Source organism: Eublepharis macularius, chromosome 2 (genome assembly GCF_028583425.1).
Source record: "Eublepharis macularius isolate TG4126 chromosome 2, MPM_Emac_v1.0, whole genome shotgun sequence".
Classification (NCBI taxonomy): Eukaryota; Metazoa; Chordata; class Lepidosauria; order Squamata; family Eublepharidae; genus Eublepharis; species Eublepharis macularius.
The window spans coordinates 5730742-5754763 of NC_072791.1; the positions used below are offsets into that span (position 1 = coordinate 5730742).

Genomic DNA, 24022 nt, shown 5'->3' on the forward strand with positions numbered 1-24022 from the left:
TGTCGCTTTGGTTCTTTCGCTAGTGTAATATCTGGAGGAAATCAAATGGCCCTTTTGCCACCCCTCTCCCCACCAATGAATTTGGAATAGTTTGTTTAGGGTTCTGAATTACACAGAGGAGTTGGATAAAATGGGTTAACTTTTATTGCAGGAGATGAGAGAGAGAGAGAGAGAGAGAGAGAGAGAGAGGTGCCTTTGGCAATAGCAAAAAAAGTCTTGCATAACATGCCCTGGTTTGAATATAATTTTCCAGATTCATTGTCTTGACTGTGTATTTGGAACTATGCAATGTTTCAACTAGCGCTGAAACGCAAAAGCGTCCAACAAATCTCCCACATTTTAAAAGGACCGTTTGCGCCCCAGATGCGGGCCAATCTATGCGAGACCCGAAGCTTTTGCTAAAAACTTCACCTCCTCAAAATCTTAAGCTTTGAATCGTGGGGAAATCTTGTTGCCTTGACTGTATCCGAATGGCGGTTGTGTTTGATTTCAATGGCTGTCCGTTTCAGCTCTAGTTTCCCCACCTTAGATCCAAAGCTGTTTGCAAGTTACAGTAATGGTTTTTGTTCATTTAAAAATATGTCATTTCCATAAGCAGTTTTAGTATGTAAAGTGCTTTTCAGTTTTTCTAATTGCGCCTGATAGTTAGAGCGGTTCCTCAGTGGAATAGGCTTCCTCGGGAGGTGGAGGGCTCTCCTTCTTAGGAGGTTTTTAAGATGAGGCCAGATGGCCACCTGACAGCAATGCCAATTTGATGACAATGTGAATATGCACAGATTGGGAGAGGGGCGGCATGAAGGGATGAGCTGGTGTTTGGCTCTCCTGGCCCTTTCTTACATGCCCAGCGTAATGCCAATCCCACTTTGGTTTCCAGAAGGAATTGTCCTCCAGGCCAGATTGGCCAAGGATCCTAGAGTTTTTTTGCCTTCCTTCTAGCATATAGAGCAGTGGTCACTGGGGCACGAGGAGAGGAGGCAGCTGTGAATTTCTTACATTGTGCAGAGGGTTGGACTAGATGGCCTTTGGAGTCCCTTTGAGCTCTGCGTTTCATGTTTCCAGTGAAGGGATCACTCTCACTCCCACTTTACAGAAGGGAAGATGAGGCAGAGAGTGACTTTCTGGAGCTGCCCACTGTGTTCATGTCCGCAGCTGTCTATATGCCTTACTTAAACTGTAGCACAGTGGTTAAGTTGTTTGGCTGTGAATTAGCACTCTCCTGGTTCAAATCCCACGACTGCCATGAGCTCAGTAGGTGGCCTCCTCTCAGCCCAGCTCCCCAGCTGTATTGTGGGGATAATAATAACACTAACTTGTTCACTGCTCTGGGTGGGGCAATCATCTGTCTAGAAGAGCGGTATATAAGTGCAGTTATTATTACTTTATTATTAAATGGTGCATTGGGAAGCTGCTCCAATCTTCCCTCCAGTTCCAAATCTGTAAATGGAGGATTTGGAACTGGAGGGAAGATTGGAGCAACTTCCCAATGTGCTCCTCCTTGGTTGGTTGGTTGAGAGGGCAGGTGAAAGGAAGTCTGTAAGATCATAAGAAAAGCCCTGCCAGGTCACAGCCCCCGAGACCAGCGTCCTGTTCTCCCCCTTCCCTGCTGTTTCCAGTTCCTGGGAGGTTTGTTAGCAGAGAGTGGAAAGGCTATTGTTGTGGAGATGCCATAACGTGTTCAGTTTGGATACGCCGCGTAGCTGCTGCTTGAGCCGTCTTGCCCAGGTTTGCCTGACCCCCCCTTTTAAAACTACCGAGAGTTGCCTCTTGCAAGCTAAAGGCCTGTAGAAGTGAGCTGTATTTGTGGCTAGTCCACTGTGGGTGGCAAGGCTGGCCAGGAGGTCAGTGCAGGTCGCAGCGGCGCAGTTGGGGCCCGAACTGATCCTCACAGTCTTTGCGGGCTGCTACTGCTAGTTGCTGAGGGGAGTGGGGAATTGCAGGGCACGTGCGCAGCCCGTGTGTCTGTAGGAGGCTCCTTTCCCTGAAAGGTGCTTCAGCCTCCAGAACGAGGGCCGTGTTGAATTGTGGATCAAATGACAAACGTGCTGAATCGGGCCCGTAAGCCACTTGTCTGCCACTCCTCTTGTGGACTCTTGTCTCCCTTCACTGTGGTCTCCTCCTCAGTCTCGGTTCCGGTCTCCCAATGGGCCATTCTGCTTCCTCCACCTTGTAGTTTTTCGAGGGGAAAGAGCTGCGCCTGAAGCAGGAATACTTCGTGGTCGCTGCGACGCTGCAGGACATCATCCGGCGGTTCAAAGCCTCCAAATTTGGGAGCACTGAAAGTGTCCGGACTGCTTTTGATTGTTTTCCAGACCAGGTAAGCTCTTGCAGGGCGGGGTGTGTGTTTCAAGCTAGGGCCAGAATCCCCACCTACTGATACATTTCCTGGCACCTGATTCCTGATCTCTCTGAAGGTCCTTCTTGATTCCGTTTCATCTTCCCTTCTCTTTGCCGTACTTTACCCTGGCCACACCCCCTCCCTTCTTTCTACGCTTTCTCTTCTTCACCTTTTCCTTGTATTCTTTCCCCTCTTGAGTCTCTCCATCCTTCACTCCTACCCCACAGCACTACTCCAGCTGGTTTTGAGGTGAGCTAAAGGGGAGGGGAGGATGGGTGTGTGTGTGGTGGCAGAAGTGGGATTGAGTGGGTTGGGGAGAGAGAAGAGCTGACTTCCAAGAAGTTTGGGCAATCGCTGCAGCTTATTGGGTGCCTGGGCTTGGCTTTTATTTGCCTTCGTGCGTTTGCTTGAAACAAGTGGTGGCGAGTGCCCTCAAGTCATAGCTGACCTATGGCAACTAACAGAGGGGATTTGCCATTGCTGGTCTCTGCAACCCTGGTCTTCTTCGGAGGTCTCCCGTCCAATTACAAACCAAGGTCGACCCTGCTTAGCTTCTGAGATACGTTGAGATCAGGCTCATCTAGGCTATCCAGGTTACGGCTGCTTGAAACTACGTCACTGTAATAACAATGACACCACCAGCAGAAAGTAAATATGAGAAGAAGAGGAAGAGAATTGGAGGATTGGCCCTCCCCCAGTCTTGACAAAGCGAAAAGACCAAATCTAGGGGATGGACAGTCAGCTAAGGAAAATAGAGTCCCCTCTACAAAATTAACCAATCAACCAAAAATTATTCAATTTCAAAGTGCTTGCAATGCATAAATCACATTGGTTTATATAAATTCATAAATATATGATTCATAAATAAGTATGCAACATTCATACGGCCTCTGACAGATACAGTAACCCACCACTTCTATCTGCAAGTGTTTACCGTCACTGAACAGTCAATAAAGTGCAGAACAAAATAAGATGGCAGGTGGTGTTGTGACCTTCAGCCAGCGTCTGCTCCCATTCTCTCTTTTGTGAGAATTGGGTTACATGTAAGTATGTTCTTCTGCGTTTAGTAAATTGTGTGCCCCGGGGAAGCAGTGTGAAGATAGCATGTGTGAAACGGAAACGGCCAATTGACCGTAGGGCAAGGACGTCTGGGAGCAGACGCCGGCTGAAGGACACAACACTACCTGCCGTCTATTTTGCGCTTTCTGCACTTTGTTGACTGTTCATTGACTGTATACACTTGCAGATAAAAGTGGTTGGATCATATATTTATGAATTTATATAAACCAGATGTGATTTATGCATTGCAAGCACTTTGAAATTGAATAATTTTTGGTTGATTGGTTAATTTTGTAGAGGGGACTCTATTTTCCTTACCTCCCCCAGTCTTAGCCAAGGAAATATCATCTATATGGGATAGGGGGAGTTCCTAGCCCCATGGGCTGTGCCTCCTTGCAGACCTCTCTGGCTTCAAAATCAGTCCCAAAGGTTCTGGATTTTGCCCCTGGGGTCTTTCTCCTCTTTGCACAAGTTCTTTTCTTGTCTTTTTTCCTGCAGGTCGCAATCCAGCTGAACGACACTCACCCTTCCCTTGCTATTCCGGAACTGATGAGGATATTATTGGATATCGAGAGGCTTCCATGGCACAGGGTTGGCACACTTTCGGGGAAGGCTCTGCTTGTGTGTGTGGGGGGGGGGTGGCCGATACAGAATCTAGCGCCAGCCCTCCTCTGCCTTTCGACACTTTTGCTTCTCACTGCTGCCGGTTTCCCCACTCCAGTTTTTTCCATCCTTTGCTTTTTTGTTCCTCTTCTTGATATGCAACGGAGGCTTTGTTTTTTGAGGTGATGTTGGTGAGACCAGAGAATTCACCTGTGGGACTTTGTGCTGGTATAGCGTCTAATTCGGGCTCCTGCCTGGGCCTGTGTGCCACGTAGCTCGTCTTGATGGCACCTTAGTGCCTTTCCCACAGCTGAATGCCTTTTGCTTTGCTGGCCGCTCACAGTCACTCTACACGTTATTTCTTTGACAAGTTCTGCATGGAGCCAACCCCACCATTCAAATGGACTCAGAAAGAGAGAGACAGCTTGCTGCAGTGGTTAAGAGCAGCAGGACTCCAGTCTGCAGAGCTGGGTTTGATTCCCCACTCCTCCGCTTGAAGTCAGCTGGGTGACCTTGGGTCAGTCACAGCTCTCTCAGAGCTCTCTCAGCCCCACCCACCTCAGATGGTGATTGTCGTGAGGATTATCCTACTATATAAAAGGCAAACCATGTTCTAGACGACTCACTTCCTACCCTGGTGCACCTCCAGAGGGTGCTGCTGTGGAAGGAAGCCCAGACGAGGCAGCCTGTCCCTCCATAGAGTGTGCTGTGGCGGGAAGCCCAGGCCGGGATCAGGTGTGGAGTGGGTGGCAATGCCCACCCCCTGCCTTCACCCAGCTGGGATCAGGAGTGGGGCAAGAGGCAACGCCTCCCCCCCCCCTCACCTGGTCATGGTCAGGCGCAGAGCCGGAGGCAATGCCCTCTTGCTTGCCCTCTCCTTTCTAGATCTCATTGTATTTTTTCTCACAATGGGCTTTGTTACTTTGCTACTAGTAGCAAGATAATAGCTCTTTAACCAGTACACCAGTTTGGTGTAGTAGTTAAAGAGCGACGGGACTCTAATCTGGAGAGTTGGGTTTGATTCCCCCCTCCTCCACTTGAAGTCAGCTGAGTGACCTTGGGGCAGTCACAGCTCTTTCAAAGCTCTCTCAGCCCCACCCGCCTCACAGGGGGATTGTCGTGAGGATGATAGTAGGATAATAGCTCTTTAACCACTATACCAATTTGGTGTAATGGTTAAAGAGCGGCAGGACTCTAATCTGGAGAGCCACATTTGTTTCCCCACTTCTCCGCTTGAAACCAGCTGGGTAACCTTGGGTCAGTCACAGCTCTCTCAGAGCTCTCTCAGCCCCACCCACCTCACAGGGGGATTGTCATGAGACTAATAATAACACACTTTGTAAACCGCTACAAGTGCTTGTTAAGTTGTCCTGAAGAGTGGTATATAGATTGAATGTTATTTTTATTATTATTAAAGCTGCTGCCAGGGGAAAGAAAGCTCCTACCATTCTCCCAAGCTTTTTTCCCCTTTGCAAAAACAGTGTGGAGGGGAGACATTTCCCCATTTCTGCTGCTCCTCCGTGGAGGCATTGTGTGCATGTGTGGCAGCAGAAAGGGGGAAACACTCCTTCGTTGCACTATTTTTGCACGGGGAAGGGGAAAGCTTGAGAAACGCAGGAGCTTTCCCACCCCCAGGGGCAGCTTTCTGAGCACATTTGCATGCTGGTTTTCTTTACAGAAGTCAATCCCTGAGGGTGATTCATGTCTGTGCAGAGCACAGGATGTCTCCGTGCAGAACTCGTAAAAGAAATAATGTGTAGATTTGCTGTTATTTAGATTTGAGCAGCGCCCGGGTCAGGCACATTTGAAGAGCACCAAACGCACTGCAAGGATGTATTGTCGAAGGCTTTCACGGCCGGAGAACGATGGTTGTTGTGGGTTTTCCGGGCTTTACCACGGCAATACAGCCCGGAAAACCCACAACAATCATCGCACTGCAAGGAGTTGCATAAGGGCTCCCCCTGCTGGCTAGGTAATGGAAATAGTTTGAGATGAAAACGAATTCCCGTTCGGAAGTTCACACGTGGCTCTCCGTCCCTGTGACGCTTGGGAAGGTCGTCTGAAGCCCTGCTCCGTTAGTAGCTAACGGAGGCCTCCACGCTTCCAAGCCCTAGATCCGTTAATGCTCTGCAAGTCCTTGGCATCTTGCAGCAGAGCTGAGAGCTCTTCCCAGGGAAGAGAGCTTGAGTTGAGAATCTCGGCTGGAAAAGATGGGCTGGAAAAAATACACAGATGTTTCCTCAGAGAGCCTGGTCAGAGGGCTGGATGGGACAAGCCGCTTGCTTTCAGCCGATGGGATTACACAAAGAAAAGGCAGTTTCATGCTTCCAGCGCTAGCACTGCCAATGCTGGTGTCCCTTCATGGAGTTTTGCACCCATTTTAAAAATGCAAGCTGTTAATGTCAAGCTGGATAAAATTTGGCCATTGTGGCCAACCTTAGCCAGGAAGTTCATGAGGGTCTACTGGAACCCAAGCATCCTAGTGCATTATTACATAACCTCCCAGAAGTCATGGCTGGGCAGTTGCAGGTGTGGCTGGAAGAGCTCCATAACGGAGCACGTGCTCTTGCCAGGTCCAGCCCTGGGCATCTCTGGCTTGTGTCCAGGGAAGGACCTTTGCTTGAGCCTAGAAAAGCCACTGTGGGTCCTGGTAGGCTGCCCCCTGGGCTTTGTGGATCAACAGTCTGAAGTGGGGGCAGCCCCGGTGATGGCCAATCTGTTAGAAACCAAGCCAGGCCATGGAAGTGGAGGCTGCATGAAGTCAAAAATCCATGCTGTTTATGTGATTATTTTGGTATAAATTGGTGGGTTATTCTCCTTTTAAGATATTGAGAATGAACGAGCCCCAGGTGCTGGTAGAAGGAAGTGTGTGTCTGAGGTGAATGGGAAACTGGAGAGACCTGTGCTCTTTAGTTAGAGCCTGGCCCCCGTGGCTTTCAATCTGTCTGCTTTCAGGGAACTCTTTTAGTGGTTAAGGGGTTAGGTTGCAAATCAGCACTCTGCTGGTTCGACTCCCACTCCTGCCTTGGGTAAGGCTCTCCTTTCAGCTCCAGCTCTCCAGCTGTATTGTGGGGATAATAATAACATTCGCTTTGTTCGCTCCTCTGAGTGGGGCACTAATCTGTCTAGAAGAGTGGTATATAAGCACAGTTGTGGTTGTGTATCAAGTTGTGCATCTTGAGGCAACACTGGGAGTTCTGGAGCATGTTCTAGGGGGGTACATATGAGTCACGGGCCAAATCAGCAAGAAGTTGTATATGAAACAAAATTATCTCCATAGTCTGTGCTCCCCTGCGACTGCATATGATAGGGAAGACGAGAAGCAGCAGGCAAACCTTTCAGAGATTTGTTGCTGACAAATGTTCAGGTTTTTAACAACAACAACATTCGATTTATATACCACCCTTTAGGACAACTTAATGCCACGCCTAGAGCGGTTTACAAAGTATTATTCTCACGACAATCACCCTGTGGGGTGGGTGGGAATGAGAGAGCTCTGAAAGAGCTGTGACTGCCCCAAAGTCACCCAGCTGGCTTCAAGTGGAGGAGCGAGGAATCAAACCTGGCTCTCCAGATTACAGTCCTGCTGCTCTTAACCACCACACAAAACTTATTTTAAGACTTAGCTGTTGGTATCTGTCCCCAGATTCCAGGGAGTGAGTGTCAAGGGCGGGGCCTTCTTTGTGGTGGCTCTTCCGCATATCCATTTGACTGGAGCCTATCCTACTTTAATCTCACACTTCCTTCATGGTTCTCCTCTCCATTTTATCCTCTCAAAGTCAGCTAGGCTGAGAGAAAGCAACTGCACAATGCAGGCTCCTCTTTCTCTGCCAGTTTCTCAGCTTGCTCTACTAACCCCGTGTTCCTTCAATGCCAGGCCTGGGACATCACCACGCGGACCTTCGCGTACACAAACCACACCGTTCTCCCCGAAGCTCTTGAGCGCTGGCCAGTCGACCTGGTGGAGAAGCTGCTCCCAAGACACTTGCAGATCATCTACGAGATAAACCAGCGGCACCTGGATGTAAGTTAGACTTCCCTGGATGGGCGCTGGTGTTAATTGGCAAGCCGAACGATCGTGATTGTGGTGCAGTAGAAAGGATTTCCTGAAGGACTCCTACTTGAATACTTTTTGTAGCTACTTTTTAGCTACAAAAAGCTAGTTTTTAGCTACTTTTTGTAGCATTGATTTCTCTATCCGCGGCACTTTTCTCCTTCCTTTATTCAATATTCTTTATTTCAAAGCCCACAATGGGCTTTGTTGCTAGTTTCCCAATAAAGCTGAGATGCATAAAGAACAGTAACATCAGAAAATCTTAGATATCTTAGCACTAATTGTTTACAAAATAAAAGATCAAGAAGATTAGTACAAACATCTCTTCAGAATTACATTTCCCAGAATACACGATGCCATACAAGCTTGAGTGACAGGTCAGTCAGGTCTCGCTATAATTAAAACACCTCAAATGCTGGAGCCATACTTCTGTTATGAGTTCAAAACATTTCTGGGAAATATAATGCTTCGAAGGCTGAAATCTTAGTTATGAAATGAAAACAAAAAAAATGTTTACGGTTGCTGGAAACTCTCTCATGTGTTATGAGTTTACGCCAGGGCTTTTTTTCAGCTGGAACGTGGTGCAATGGAGTTCCGGCACCTCTCGAAAATGGTCACATGGCCGGTGGCCCCGCCCCCTGATCTCCAGACAGAGGGGAGTTTAGACTGCCCTCCATGCCACTGGAGATCAGGGGGCGGGGCCACCGGCCATGTGACCATTTTTGTTGAGGGCAATTTAAGCTTTAAAAAACTCCCCCCTTGTTCCAGCTGACCCAAAGTGACGTCATTGTGCGGTCCTGAGTTCCACCACCTCTTTTCCCAGAAAAAAAGCCCTGGTTTACACTGACCCACAACTAAATCTCAGCAATGAAGCAGAAAGAAAAATTTGCCTTCTGTGCATGTCTTGCTTGAATGAATGCTCACATGTAGACTTGAGAAGAGGGATCCCCCAAAAAACCTTAACAAGGAAGTATCTGCTCAGCCCCAAGATTTAATTGTTCCAGCATGCACAGCTAAAAAGTTCCATCTGGGTGGGCAGGAAAGAGGGCAGGTGGCTGAGGTGCCAATGTTGCCAGCTCCTCTTGACAATGAAACACTTAAAGGCCTCCAAGCTCCAGGTCCATGGCCTAGCAGGGGACTGGTAAGCTTGCTTGGCTGCGTCCCTGCTAAGGCTGGCCAAAGCAACTTGGTCCCGTAGCTGGAAGTCTTAATTAATGTATACACTGCAGTAGCACAGTGGTTACGTAATTTGGCTGCGAATCAGCACCCTGCTGGTTCGACTCCCACTCCTGCCTTGGGTGGCCTTGGGTAAGGCTCTCCTTTCAGCCCCAGCTGTATTGTGGGGATAATAATAACACTAACTTGTTCACTGCTCTGGGTGGAGCACTAATCTCTCTAGAAGAGCAGTATATAAGCACTATTATTATTGTTATTATTATTATTTCCAAATTTAACATAAGAAGAGCCCTGCTGAGATCAGACCAGCATCCTGTCTCACACAGTGGCTGACCAGTTACCATGGAGGGTCAATAACTGGGTATAGAAGTCAAGGCCTTCCCTTACATTGCCTCCTGAAGCTGACATGTGGAGGTTCCCTTTAGCTACCACGGCTAGTAGCCACTCATGGACCACTCCCTTGTGGAGGATGGGGCAGTCAGGACTCCGAGATCCTCACTCCCGTTCCTGAATGCTAAATCACAGCTGCTTCAGGACCCCTAGGAGTACCCGGAAGGCTCAGTTTTGTGAGTCTTTTCAGCCTTGGATCCACTCTGTTTGCGTGCACACCTTTAGCAAGTAACTCTGGACTTGTAAAATAATGTAAAAATATATATGATTGGTATTTACTAAAGAAAGAACATAGGAGCATATGCAAAGCAGAAAATGCTCTTTGCATGCATTTAGGCAAAAAAATCTTGCTGTTCTAAATACACTGTGGAGTGCTGCTACCACTCGGTGCAGGCAGTACTGAGCCAAACAGATGAAAAGTTTGCTTTGCTATGAAGCCGTTTCGAACATATTTGCCGTTTCAAGCCTTCTGGGTGTGGATTTCTGCGACCGACGGCTTCCCAAGCAGGCGTAATTGTCTGATGTGATGTTCCCCAAACGGAGTCAGTGTCCGGACCCTTTCCTCTTTGTGCACTTGCAGAGAATCTCGGTCATGTTTCCGAAGGATGTCGAACGCATTCGGCGGATGTCGCTGATCGAGGAGGAAGGGGTTAAGCGCATCAACATGGCCCATCTTTGCATCGTCGGCTCTCATGCTGTAAACGGGGTGGCCAAGATCCACTCGGATATCGTCAGGTCTCAAGTGTAAGCAGCAGGGGTTTTTTTCAGGGGGAACACGGGGGAACGGAGTTCCGGAACCTCTTGAAAATGGTCACATGGCTGGTGGCCCCGCCCCCTGATCTCCAGACAGAGGGGAGTTGAGATTGACCTCCACGGAGGGCAATCTCAACTCCCCCCTGTCTGGAGATCAGGGGGCGGGGCCACCAGCCATGTGACCATTTTCCCCAAGGGCAACCCACTGAGTTCCACCACCTCTTTCCCCAGAAAAAAAGCCCTGGTAAGCAGTGTTGTCTTTCTTTTTGTCCGTGCATGGATGGGGCGTGGGTAAGAACGGGCAATTTGGGGGTCCTGACCTGATGGTTTTGAACAAATTAGAAACGGGTGTGAATTGGAGCTGGGATCGTGGCTGCTCCATCACGGGGCCCATTTTATGAGCTGGGGCAGAGCTGCAGACCACATTGAAAACATATTATGTGTGTAGAATACCTTTCGTTCTCACTTCTTGGGAATTAAGAGTCAGTATCCTTTTTGTGGGAAAGCTTGGTTGAAAATTATGCACACTCTGCATAGTTTAGACTGTGTGGATGCGGTATGCCCTGGAATGGAGCTGTGTTTCTCTAGGAGGAATCTACGTCATATGATAGGCATTGACGGAGGGTGGGAGAAAGACCGGCATGCAGCAATAACTGGGTGACAGGGAAGGACTTCTCTGGTTTAGATTACTATCTGAACCAGAGGAGAATATCAGAGAAGCAACACTGGATTCCTAGCTGAACTGCTCTGGGGAAAATTGCTTCCTGACCCCAAGGTGGCGATCGGCATTACCCTGGGCATGTAAGAAGGGGCCATGAGAACTAAGCCCTGATGTAGCCCTTCCTGCCCTCCCTCTCATGATCTGCCCAGGTTCCCAGAATCAGCACTGCTGTCCGATGGCCATCTAGCCTCTGCTTTAAAACCTCCAAAGAAGGAGGCTGGGCCGGCCTCTTATTTTGCACTGAGTAGATGCGATCTCTGCCTTGCGCATGCAAACCAGCTTCTTAGCCGCACTCCCAAACTTTGAGGCCAACCCGTGACTTCTGTCTTGCCGCTTATGCAGGTTCAAGGACTTTGCAGAACTAGAGCCCGAGAAGTTCCAGAATAAAACGAATGGCATCACTCCCCGGCGCTGGCTTCTCCTTTGCAACCCGGGACTTGCTGAGTTAATTGCAGAGGTGAGTGGATATTGGTTCAGCTTTGCAAAATTGTTCTTGCTCTTCTGTGGACTTTGCTCTGAGAGAAATCATTTTCTTTTTACGATTCCTTTCCTACAAGATGGGTAGCTGTATTAGTCTGTCTGTAGCAATAGAAAAGTGCACGAGTCCAGTAGCATCTATAAGACTAACAAAATTTGTGGTAGGGTATGAGCTTTCGTGAGTCACAGCTCACTTCTTCAGATACCGATAGAAAAGAGCAAGAGTCCAGTAGGACCTCTAAGACTAACAAAATTAGTGGTAGGGTGTGAGCTTTCGTGAGTCACAGCTCACTTCTTCAGATACCGATAGAAAAGAGCAAGAGCCCAGTAGGACCTATACACTGCTGGCGCCAGGGCAAGCGTGCATGCGCGCCACAGACTGCACAATGACGCCATTGCGCGATGATGTCATTGCACAGCACAAGCCGGGGGCATTCGCCAGCGGATGGCTGGGGTGGTGGGCGGAGGCTGCTCTGCGCTCCACACACTGCCCCGGCAGCGGCTCGTGGCTGCTGCGCCTGGCTGGGTCATGTGGTGGTGGCAGTGGCACGGGGCTGGCTGGCTGTAGCAGCTGCGGGCCAGCCACACCAGCTCTGCGGCGTGCGCCTCCACCCCCGACACCCCCTCTGGCACCTCTCCAGTGCCCTCGCACCTGAGGCCACCGCCTACCTGGCCTCTATGGGCACGCCGTCCCTGGACCTATAAGACTAACAAAATTTGTGGTAGGGTATGAGCTTTCGTGAGTCACAGCTCACTTCTTCAGATACAGCTAGAATGTGAGTGAGCTGTGACTCTCGAAAGCTCATACCTTACCACAAATTTTGTTAATCTTATGGGTGCTACCAGACTCTTGCTCTTTTCTGCTGCTACAGACAGACTAATACGGCTACTCGTCTTGTTCTGTCTCCATAGAACCTTAGCAAATACTCCACCCGAGGTGGGGGGTGGCAACAACCACTATGACTCAATGATGCAATCCAATCTCTCAGGATTTCACAATCAGCCCTGTGACTATCCAAGAGAGGGTTCATGCCTTGCGCATTGGATATGTCGTCATGTCCTCTCCTTCCTCTTGCAGAAAATCGGAGAGGAGTACGTGAAAGACCTGAGCCAGTTGACGAAGCTGCACAAGTTCGTGCACGATGAGGTTTTCATCCGAGAAGTTGCCAAAGTGAAGCAGGTGAGGAGAAGAGAGAGCCGGAAACCCCACGGGCGATGCTGCCTTTCTCTGTGGCTGGGGTGCCACGTTGTGGCCAAGAGGAGGGTTGACTCCTGTACTTCTGATCCATATCAAACCTCGGAGCATCTCCGTGCTGCAAACGACTCTTCAAATTCGATGGGATTCCCCCTTCGGAACCCCGAATATTACTGTTCTCTGGAGGCCAGTGAAGTTCCGCTCAGAATCTCAGCGCTGCCACACATCTGAGCACTGCAAACTTCTCCTTCCGTGCTTAAGTGAAGGGTCTTGGATTGCAGTCGTCTTAGGGTGCTGAGTTCCTTAGGCTCCACTGCATTTCCCTTTCACAGAACTACAGTGCCCGGCGGAGGAAACCCTCTTCCATTGAAAACAAAACCAGTTTGTAATGTAGCTCTTCCTCCCCTCAAACATGGCCAAGTTCTTTAATGTGAGGCCACCCAAGGAGGTGGGTTGTGCAGTTCTTGTTGCAATGCGCATCGGGGAATGAATTATTTCTGTTCACTTTGATGTCTTGACACCAACTACGACTGCACCCATAGGACACCCTAGGAGTAAATGACTGTTGGGAGGACAGATAAAAACACACCTTGTCCTTTGTGACAAAGTTTGTTACAGATGTTTAAAAGGGGAGTGATTATGCCTGCCTCAGCACTGTTCAGAGCATTACATATCATTTCACAGGTCATTAATTGTGTGTGTATGCGAGAAGAAGGGCGGGGAGACCAGCTGAGTCTGCACATGTCGGATAATGCACTTCCAATCCTCTTTAGAGATCATTTGGAACTGAATTTTTCGTGTGTGAAAGAAAAACTCCACTTCAAAACGATCGCCAAAGTGCATTGAAAGTGCATTATCCGACGTGTGCAGAATCAGCCCAGGGTTCCGCGAGCTCCATAGCTGAGCAGAGATGTGAAGCCAGGTGTGTCTCTCCACCTGTGACTCCTCCATTCTATCTGCTGCTCTGCACAGCTGGCGAGCTGCGTCTGGAGCCCTTTGGATAATAAACGTTTTCTCTTATTGCAGAGAGGAAATATGAGAAGGAACTGCTTTTAAAAGTCCAAGGCGGTAGATTTAGGGGGATCCCAATTGGAGAAGAAGAAAGATATGTTCAGAGAAAAGGGGGGGTAAATCACAGTTGTCCTGCGGCACCTGAAGTCGTGGGGAAAGCCCCAAGGCCCTCTCAGGGTCTCAGTCTACAAGGTGCACCATGAGAAATATTTTACGGGATCCTAGGCACTCCTCTTAGCTTGAACACTGTTTCTTTGGCCTGTTGCGATCTAGATACCTTCACTCTGGTCCCCAAGTGCTGAAACCCAGCCACTCAGGAGCCTTACGAGTATCCAAGAGCTCTGGTCAAAGATTTGGGAAACTCCCCAGCTTCCTGGACTTGTTTGTGTGTACGCCATAGGCGAGTAACACTGGACTCAGGCAGGTAAAATAGAAACACATGCAAAGCAGGAATTGCTCTTCAAAGACATTTAGGCAAGGCGCAAAACGAATAAGAGCTTGCACAGAGTTTTAAACTGCAGTACTTCAGCCCAAGCTCTGCTCACGACCTGACTTCGATCCTGGCAGAAGCCCGGTTCAGATAACCAGCTCAAGGCTGACTCAGCCTTCCATCCTTCTGAGATCGGTAAAATGAGTACCCAGTTTCCTGGGGGTAAAATGTAGATGACTGGGGAAGGCAATGGCAAACCACCCCCTACAAAAAGCCTGCCAAGAAAACGTCGTGATGCGACGTCCCCCCATGGGTCAGTAAATGACTCAGTGCTTGCACAGGGGACTACCTTTACCTTTATTCTAAATATCATCTAAATAACTAAAACTGCTGCAAGCTGACTATCTAAACATTTTCTGCCTTAGTTCCAAAGCTAATGGGGCTTAGCAAGTAGTCCATCTATGCCAGCCAACCCAAGCCATCCTGGTAGAGTGGCATGGAGCTAAGAAGCTCTCTCACACATTGTAGATGGACAACCATTCATTCATTCATTCATTCATTCATTCATTATATTCGATTTATATTCCCCCCCTCTCCCCGCATCAGCGGGCTCAGGGCGGATTACAACATGTACATTATAAAAAACTTTAACACTTCAACTTTAAAACCAATAGACAATAATATATAATTTAAAATCTTAAGATACAGAGTACAAAAAGCAGCAGCAGCACAGAAACAATTCATATAATCCATCATCCAGCCATCTATAAATAAATATCACAAAAGGGTCAAGTGGTAGCTCTATTCGACTGGTGGGGGGCCTGCCCAGCGTCAATCATACGCTGAAAGGTAATGGTTGAGATTTTGTCTAGAGACACTGAAGTCTGGGAGAGTCAGCCCACCAGCTTGGGAACCAGTCAGAGCTCAGTTATTTAATTAACATTGCAGCATGCAAAAATATGGGAAGTGCTGATTAGAAGAATGGGAGCTCTCTGGTTGGCAGCCAGAGCTGCCTATCAAGTTTTTAAGGGCTGCAGAAGGTCTGCAGACATCCCCTCCGTTGCCTAGGGAATTGATAGATCGGCGCCAGGATGTCTGGACCGATGGACTGGCCCAAACGGACCGGAGTTTGTGAAAAACACGAGTCCCACGAAAGGCATGTTCGCAAACGATGAACCGGGCCAGTCCATGTTAAATTTAGGTCCATTTTTTGTTCCGTGCCCACCTCTATTCTTGAATGTATAAGGTCTTCCCAAGTTGAGACCCTGGCATCTCTAGTAAGAATAAGCTTGAATAGCAAGACCCGAGGTAGAGCTCTGCCCGGTTTTGGAGACCTGCTCTCTTTCTATGTCAGCCATACTGGCCTAAAGGGACTTGCGGTCATGGAAGAAGAAGCAACTTCGTGTTCATTCCGTCCCTGCCCCTCACAGAGAGCTAATGTGGTGTAGTGGTAGAGTGCTGGACTAGGTTCTGGAAGAACTCTGCCATGGAAGCTTGCTGGGTGACCTTGGGCCAGTCACACATTCTCAGTCAAACCTACCTCTCAGGGTTGTTGTGAGGATAAAATGGAGAAGAGACTTATGTGAGACCTCTTGGGTCCCCATTGGGGAAACAGGTAAGCTGTGAAATAAATAACGTTCTCATATTGTTGGGCTGGCTCATGAAATGCCCTCTCCTGGCAGTACTCCGAGGAAAGGCTGCCACCACTAGGGATGCGTTGCCAGATAATGTGCCTGGAGCCCAGCGGAGCTCCTTCCTTGGGGTGGCTGGTGGCTCTTCAGTGTCTGCTCTCCACCTTCTCCTCCAGGAAAACAAGGTCAAGTTTGCCCAGTACCTGGAGAAGGAATACAAGGTGAAGATCAACCCATCCTCCATGTTCGACGTGCAGGTCAAGAGGATTCACGAATACAAGCGGCAGCTGATGAACTGTCTCCACGTCATCACCATGTACAACCGTAAGTCGTGGCTGGGCATCACCAAACCCTCAGCAGGCGGGGAGACCTCGGTTCGTTCTTATTCGGGGAGTGTCAGCCGTTTCTGAATCACAAGCAGGTTTATGTAAAAAAATAAGGGGATACTTAGAGTTGCGTGCAATTATCAGATCACCGGAATGATAAATGAGTTTTGCAATGTCACATCTAGAATTTCACAGCCTTTGCAATAAAGGCTAGATCCTGCGGCCATCCTTGTCATTTTAAGTGCCAAAGATCTTCTGCAATAGAAGAGCAGGGCAACTCCTCTGGAATGCCTTCAGGGCTATTTAAAGGTTTGCTGCCTCTGGATATGGCGGCTCCCTGCTGTCTCCCTAGCTAGTAGCCATCGAAGGGCATCTCTTCCATGCATCTGTCTAAACGCCTCCCTTTATAAGAGCATAAAAAGAGCCCTGCTGAGCCATCTGGTTCAACATTCTGTCTGACACAGTAGCCAGCCAGTTGCCCCAAGGGACAAATGGTGTTCAGGGCACAGGGTGGCTGAAAGTCACTCATGAGAGCCAGTTTGATGTAGTAGTTAAGAGCAGCAGGACTCTAAGCTGGAGAACCGGGTTTGATTCCCCTGTCAGTTAGATCCCCAAGTTCTTCACAGTTAACACACAGGGGTTCCAGTTGAAGTAACTTCATTAGACATCCATTCAGTACAAGGTGCTCAGACAGTGGAATTGGCAGAAGTGATGTATGGGGGGCCAGCAGTGTTAGTTATAGGGAATATTCCCGCCTTTGGGAAAGAGGACTGTTAACAAGGGAGGGTTGGAGTGAGACATTGTTTTAGAGTAGACAGTGAGAAAGATGAACTTATCTTTGGTTCCCAAGGAGGATACCTTTCGAGCCAGTTTCAGCTAGCAGTCAAGGACACTGGCTCAGCGGAGCGAGAAAGAGAAAGTAAACATTTGTGAGATGACCAGAGGCAGAACCAATATACATTCATGGCAGATATGCAGGAGGCATATATGACATCCCCACTCTTCCACTTGAAGCCAGCTGGGTGACCTTGGGTCAGTCACAGCTCTCTCAGAGCTCTCTCAGCCCCACCCACCTCACAGGGTGTTTTGTTGTGGGGATAATAATGACATACTTTGTAAACCGCTCTGAGTGGGCATTAAGTTGTCCTGAAGGGTGATATATAAATCAAATGTTGTTATTATTATTACTAAACTCCTTGAAGGGAAAAAGGGAGGGAGGTGGGCCCAGCAGGGTCCTGGCAAAGGGAAGGGGTGACTGAAAGAAGACGCCAACCTGTCCTAGACTGTTACTCAGGATCTCAGAGAGAGAGAGACATTTGTGCCTGGCCGGAGAGGTTATCTTGGTGGCCGTTTCTCTTTTACAGGCATCAAGCGAGATCCCATGAAGTTGTTCGTGCCCCGGACAGTCATCATTGGAGGCAAAGTAAGTGCATGATGCTTGGGGCTGGCCTGCAAGATTTTTTATGTCCCTCACCCATCCTCAAAACGCTGCAGCAGGCGGTTAAAGAAGGACTCCCCATAGAAACTCGTACAGCGGCACAGGGGAGGTTGGAGTGGATCTCTGCACATGGGTGACGTGTGGATGTCTCATTGTACGCTCTGCTCAAGTGCCCACGACAGGGGTTTGCTTGCACAGTGGGACTGGCGGCTTGGATTTGTAGTTTCCAAAACGCCAGTTGGCAGGCAGTTGCATAAGCTCCTCTAAGCTCTTTTTCATGTTCTTGAAAATCTTTTGGGGCTGTGAGATCAAGATGGGGGACCCGTGTTTGTCTGTAGCAATAGAAAAGAGCAAGAGTCCAGTAGCACCTCTAACTTTATGGTAGGGTATGAGCTTTTATGAGTCTCAGCTCACTTCTTCACAGATACAGCTAGAATGTCAGTCCATCTGTCCTTATATCATGGAGAGTGGAGTGATTTCAGATGCTGAACGACAATAGAGGGTGGAAGGGCGTTGCTGGCACATTGCTGCTCCTCCTCTAATGTGATTTATGCCATCATGTATCAGCAATGCCCTTCCATCCTCTACATTGGGCAAACTAGTCAGTCCCTTCTACAAAGAATTGATGGACATAAGTCTGACATCCGGAACCAAAACATTCAAAAACTAGTGAGGGAACATTTTAACTTTCCAAGACATTCAGTTGCTAACCTGAAAGTTGCAGTTCTCCTACAGAGGAATTTCAAAAGGAGATTAGGAAGAGAGACGGCGGAATTGCAACTGATAAGAAAGCTCAAGGCAATGCATCCTCCTGGATTGAATCGAGACCTGGGCTTCCTTACCAATGCTGTTTTCTCCACACTCACCACCCCTCTGCATACCCCACCCTATCCAATCATGCCTGCTATTGTCATTCACCAGCTATTGTCATTTGCCTTCTGTAATCACTCCACTCTCAAGATATAAGGACAGACGGACTCACATTCCAGCTGTATCTGAAGAAGTGAGCTGTGACTGACAAAAGTTCATACCCTACCACAAATGTTGTTAATCTTATAGGTACTCTTGCTCTTTGTGGGGTGCAACAGAGAAGAGAGCCTTCAGATCTCAGCCAGGAAAATACTTGTCTCGGCTTTGGGATTTTGAGACACGCTCTCTGTGTGTGGGTTGGGGCAACTTTTCAAGGGGCGTGGGCCCAATGAGACAGCGGGGTCTGGTCTGTAGGTAACAACTGAAACTGTGTAACTTGATACATTTATCATGCAAGCACAAAGTTCTGTGTGATGTAAAAAAGGAATTCTCCTTTTATCCTAAATCTGTTGCTTCTCATTGGGTAATCTCAAGTTTTGGTGTTTTGGCCGCCTCTCCCCATATGAGCCTCAGAGGACTCTTTGCTCTATCAGCAAACATCTGCTGAAAGTCCCTGGCCCCAGGGAGGCCTGCCTGGCGTCGACCAGGGCCAGGGCCTTCTCGGTCCTGGCCCCAGCCTGGTGAAACGCTCTAATGAGACCAGGGCCCGGCAGGATTTATTGTCTTTTCGCCGGGCCTGTAAGACAGAGCTGTTCTGCCAGGCATATGGTTGATGCTAAGCGGAGCCCCCCTGTCCAGTCGAGCGTGGTCTGTGCCCTCCCCGCTAGCGACATCCTCCGTCTGTTAAGCTCCACTGTAAATGCTCTGGTGAAGGTGAAAGGGAGGTGCCTTGTATATTTTATTATGCCACTAAGTATACGTGTATGTACATATATATATATATATATATATATATTTAAATGTTAGGGTGTTTATATATTTATAATTTTAAACTGTGTACATTGTTAGATGTATTTTAAATGTATGTAAATTGTAATCCGCCCTGAGCCTGCTGGTGTGGGGAGGGCGGAGTATAAATCTAATAAATTAAATTATGCAAAAGGGAGAAAAATTCTCTCCACATTGTGCAAAGTTTTATACACTTCTATCCTGCCTCCTTTCCCTCTAGTTATTTCCCCCTCACAAAAGCCCTTTCCCCCTGCCCTTTCCTGCTACAAAAGGTGCTCCAGGGTTAGCCGGTTGGTAGCTCTAATGCAGGTGTGTCTTCTGCTTTGGAACCTTCAGGCTGCCACGTCTAACTTTAGACAGTTTTTCTTTTTTGCTTGCACTGTTTTCCAGTTCTTCAATCATAATCCCACTGCATTGTTTATCCATTAGAGAACTTTGATCAATTTCCCCCCATATTTGTAATCTGGTTTGAGTCTCAATGAGAGAGGCAAAATAGTAAAGAGTCCAGTAGCACCTTCCAGACCAACCAACTTTATTGTTGTGTAAGCTTTTGAGAACCACAGCTCTCTTCGTCAGATGCATCTGATGAAGAGAGCTGTGGTTCTCGAAAGCTGACAATGCAGCTGATGAAGAGAGCTGAGGTTCTCAAAAGCTGACAATGCATCTGACGAAGAGAGCTGTTGGTTCTCAAAAGCTGACGATGCAGCTGATGAAGAGAGCTGAGGTTCTCGAAAGCTGACGATGCATCTGACGAAGAGAGCTGTGGTTCCCGAAAGCTGACGATGCATCTGACGAAGAGAGCTGTGGTCCTCGAAAGCTGACGATGCATCTGACGAAGAGAGCTGTGGTTCTCAAAAGCTGACGATGCAGCTGATGAAGAGAGCTGAGGTTCTCGAAAGCTGACGATGCAGCTGATGAAGAGAGCTGAGGTTCTCGAAAGCTGACGATGCATCTGACGAAGAGAGCTGTGGTTCTCGAAAGCTGACGATACAGCAGATGAAGAGAGCTGAGGTTCTCGAAAGCTGCCGATGCATCTGACGAAGAGAGCTGTGGTTCTCGAAAGCTGACAATGCATCTGATGAAGAGAGCTGTGGTTCTTGAAAGCTTATCCTATAATAAAGTTGGTTGGTTTTGGAGGTACTACTGGTCTCTTCGCTATCTTGCAACTACAGACTAACATGGCTAACTTCTCTGGAGAAAGGCAGGTTAAGTTAACAACTCTGGAGAAGAATTGGCAATAATTACTCTGGGACTGGGGTGGGGGGAGAAAAGTGCCTTGACCCCTTTGCAGCTGGTGCTCAGCCCTCGGTTTATCATTCCAGGCTGCTCCCGGCTATCACATGGCGAAAATGATCATCAAACTGATCACCTCTGTGGGCCACGTGGTGAACAACGACCCTGTGGTGGGGAACAAGTTGAAGCTCATCTTCCTGGAGAACTACCGTGTCTCCCTGGCAGAAAAAGGCAAGGCGGCCTCTCAGCCTGCATCCGCTACTGTCTGCAGAAGGAGCTGGCTTCGGGTTGCTGTGAAGCAGGAAGGCTGCAGTCCAGATCACGCGCTGCAGTTGCTGCCCGTGGCCACCCAGCAAGTTTCAAGGCAGGGCTAGATGGGAAGTGGCTTGCAGCAGGTGCCGAGAGCAGCCTCCTCTCCCCCTCCTGGGCATCTAAGAGTATACTCCCTCCAGCTGTGCACGGAGAGACATGGCTCCTGTCTCGCGCCTCTCTTTCTTCCATTGTGGGACTGCAGGCAGGGGCTATGGCACTCCCAGGCAATCTCTCAGCTGGGGAACAGACCAGACCTGCTTGGCTGTAGCGAGGCAGCTGCGTCAGGCACCCTCCAGGGCTAAGCTTTGAGGATAGACTGTGAACAATTTAGCCTCTCTGAAGAGTTTGGGCAGCTTCCTTGAAGCTGTCACAACATATTAAGTTACAGCCACACCTCGCTGGCCTCCCCTGCGTTTTCCCTGTGGGTGAAGCCCTCTTTCTTCCCTCTTTAATTCCTTCATCATCTGCACAAGTCCTCTGTTACCTTGTGGGTGCCTTTGGCCAATTTAAAATCCTAAAACTTTGGAGGAAGTGCATCCTCCCCAAGGTCACCTGTTTCTTAGAATCAGGGGGTTGGAAGGGACCTCTAAGGTCATCTAGTCCAACCCCCTGCACAATGCAGGAAATTCACAACCCCCCCCCCCTTGACTGCCCCAGTGACCCCTGCTCCATGCTCCGTTTTGTCTTCATGATCTTTTAAGATCAACGGAAGAGCCCACCATCTGTACTTGGAGCAGCTCAAGAGAGGTTTCCCAGACACTGCCTCTAACTATGGAACGTCCTGGCCCTTTTCATGTTCTGCTAGTCTCCCCACTTACAGGGCATTCTTAATGTGGGGACATTTGGGGGAATCTGCTCTGGTTAGACCTCACCTAGAGTACTGTGTTCAATTTTGGGCACCACAACTTAAGAAGGATATAGAAAAGCTGGAGCGAGTCCAGAGGAGGGCAACAAAGATGGTGAGGGGTCTGGAGACCAAGTCCTATGAGGAAAGGTTGAAGGAGCTCGGAACGTTTAGCCTGAAGAGAGGAGACGACTGAGAGGGGATAGGATTAACTATCTTCAAGTACTTGAAGGGCTGCAATATAGAGGATGGTGCAGAGTTGTTTTATGCTGCCCCAGAAGGTCAGACCAGAACCAACTGGTTGAAATTAAATCAAAAGAGTTTCTGGCTAAACATTAGGAAGGACTTCCTGACAGAGCGATCCCTCAGTGGAACAGGCTTCCTCGAGAGGTGGTGGGTTTTAAGCAGAGGCTAGATGGCCATCTGACAGCAATGCTGAGTCTGTGAACCTGGGCAGAGCATGAAGGGGAGGGCAGGAAGGGTTACATAAGTGTTTAGTTCTCGTAGCCCCTTCTTACATGCCCAGGGTAATGCCAATCACCCCTTTGAGGTCAGGAAGCAATTTTCGAGCAATTTTCCCCAGGCCAGGGATCCGAGAGGTGTTTTGCAGGGGCCACTGGGAATGTGGGGGAAGGGAGGTACTTGTGAATTTCCTGCATTGTGCAGGGGGTTGGACTAGATGACCCTGGAGGTCCCTTCCAACCCTATTATTCTGTGATTCCTCCCCAGCCAGTCTGAAGCAGTACAATTCACTCTTATCGCCTCCTGCCTCTGCCACTACATGTAGACAGAAGTGATCTTAGTGATTCTGGGACCCTGGGCAGAAGTCCAGGATGTCATCCTGGAGTCACTGTGCCCCACCCCGACTCAATTAAAGAGTGGCCCTCATACCAGCTGCCTAGCGGGCATGGCGGTGGGAGCGCGCTGTGCTCTGTTCTTTCCTCCTCCGCTGGGGAGCAGGTGCCCTATGGCTGCTCCTGCACCGTTGACTGTCCTGCTGCACACATTTGGGCTGGCCTCTAATAGCCAGGATTAGACAGGCCAGTCTTGTAAAACCCCTGGTACATTAGGGCACCGTAGATGAGTGGCAGAGCATCTGATTTGCTTCCCGTGCAGAAAGTCGAGGTTGAGTGCCTGGCATATCCAGTTCAAAAGCTCTAGCAGCAAAGTTTGGAATCTCCCTGCCTTGGACACTGAAGAAGAATCCCTACTGGCGTAATGGCATGCCTCCACTTAAGACTCCTTCGGATAGCTATAGAACATAACTTGTTTTAGAGTGTTGGTTACCGTTTTCCTGCCCCTAAGCCTTGGAGGGGGGTGGGGTAGCATAGAAATGGAAACAAGCCGAGTGGATTGCAGCGTGCAATAAATCTGCCTGTTCTTGACAGTGATCCCAGCCACAGACTTATCCGAGCAGATTTCCACGGCAGGCACCGAAGCGTCTGGCACCGGCAACATGAAGTTCATGCTCAACGGGGCTCTGACCATCGGGACTATGGACGGTGCCAACGTCGAGATGGCCGAGGAAGCTGGAGAAGAGAACCTCTTCATCTTCGGCATGCGAGTGGAGGACGTGGCGGAGCTGGACAGAAGAGGGTGAGTGTCAGAGCTGCCCCCAGGGAAGTGCCGTGGCTCAGTGGGAGAACATCTGCTCGGCATACAGAAGGTCTCAGGTTTGATCCCTGGCATCTCCAGTTGAAAGGGCCAGGCAGTAGGTGGTTTGATAGATCTTCGCCTGAGACCAAGAAGCCTAAGTAGACAATACTGACCTAGATTGAGTCAGAATAAGGCAAATTCATGTATTCATGCGAGGAAAGGTAAATTCACATTTGTCGTGACTCCGGGCAAGCTCTGGAGTTACCATGAATAATTTTATTTAAATGATTGGGAAAAAAACAGGAATAGAAAATGATCTGTAAGAGGAGGTCTGCAAACAGATGTTATGAGGTTTGTTTATTGCTTGACATTTGCTTTTGGAGTGCATTTATTACTAGACATTTGCTTCCAGACCTTTAATTGTGGACATCCTTTAATTGTGGGCTGTATCCATTAACTCTGCACTCCCAACAGTGGTACCTTTCCCTTCTGCTGTCAGCGAAAGGCGGTCTGTGCCAGAGGAAGGGCCTGCCCTGGGGAGGGGGGTTACCCCCTGTTTGGTTAACATCTCGTCATTGGCCATCCGGCCTCACAGATTGCTGTTTAGGTCGTGAAGTATGCACGCTGCTGTCTTTTAGAAATTGTATTGTTGTGTTTAGTGATCGGTTTTATCTGGTTTT

At 48.8% G+C, this 24022-nt stretch overlaps 1 protein-coding gene across 1 annotated transcript in view; it reads left to right on the forward strand.

Annotated features, from left to right (window-relative positions):
* PYGL (glycogen phosphorylase L) overlaps positions 1-24022 on the forward strand; it is a 65441-nt gene that overhangs the window by 34105 nt on the left and 7314 nt on the right. Inside the window, exons 9-18 of the mRNA XM_054970028.1 lie at positions 2171-2314; positions 3893-3985; positions 7875-8021; positions 10198-10361; positions 11434-11548; positions 12647-12748; positions 16012-16159; positions 17526-17584; positions 20680-20821; positions 23135-23342. Of these exons, the coding sequence (XP_054826003.1) occupies positions 2171-2314; positions 3893-3985; positions 7875-8021; positions 10198-10361; positions 11434-11548; positions 12647-12748; positions 16012-16159; positions 17526-17584; positions 20680-20821; positions 23135-23342 (1322 nt within the window). The remainder of the gene's footprint in view (positions 1-2170; positions 2315-3892; positions 3986-7874; positions 8022-10197; positions 10362-11433; positions 11549-12646; positions 12749-16011; positions 16160-17525; positions 17585-20679; positions 20822-23134; positions 23343-24022) is intronic.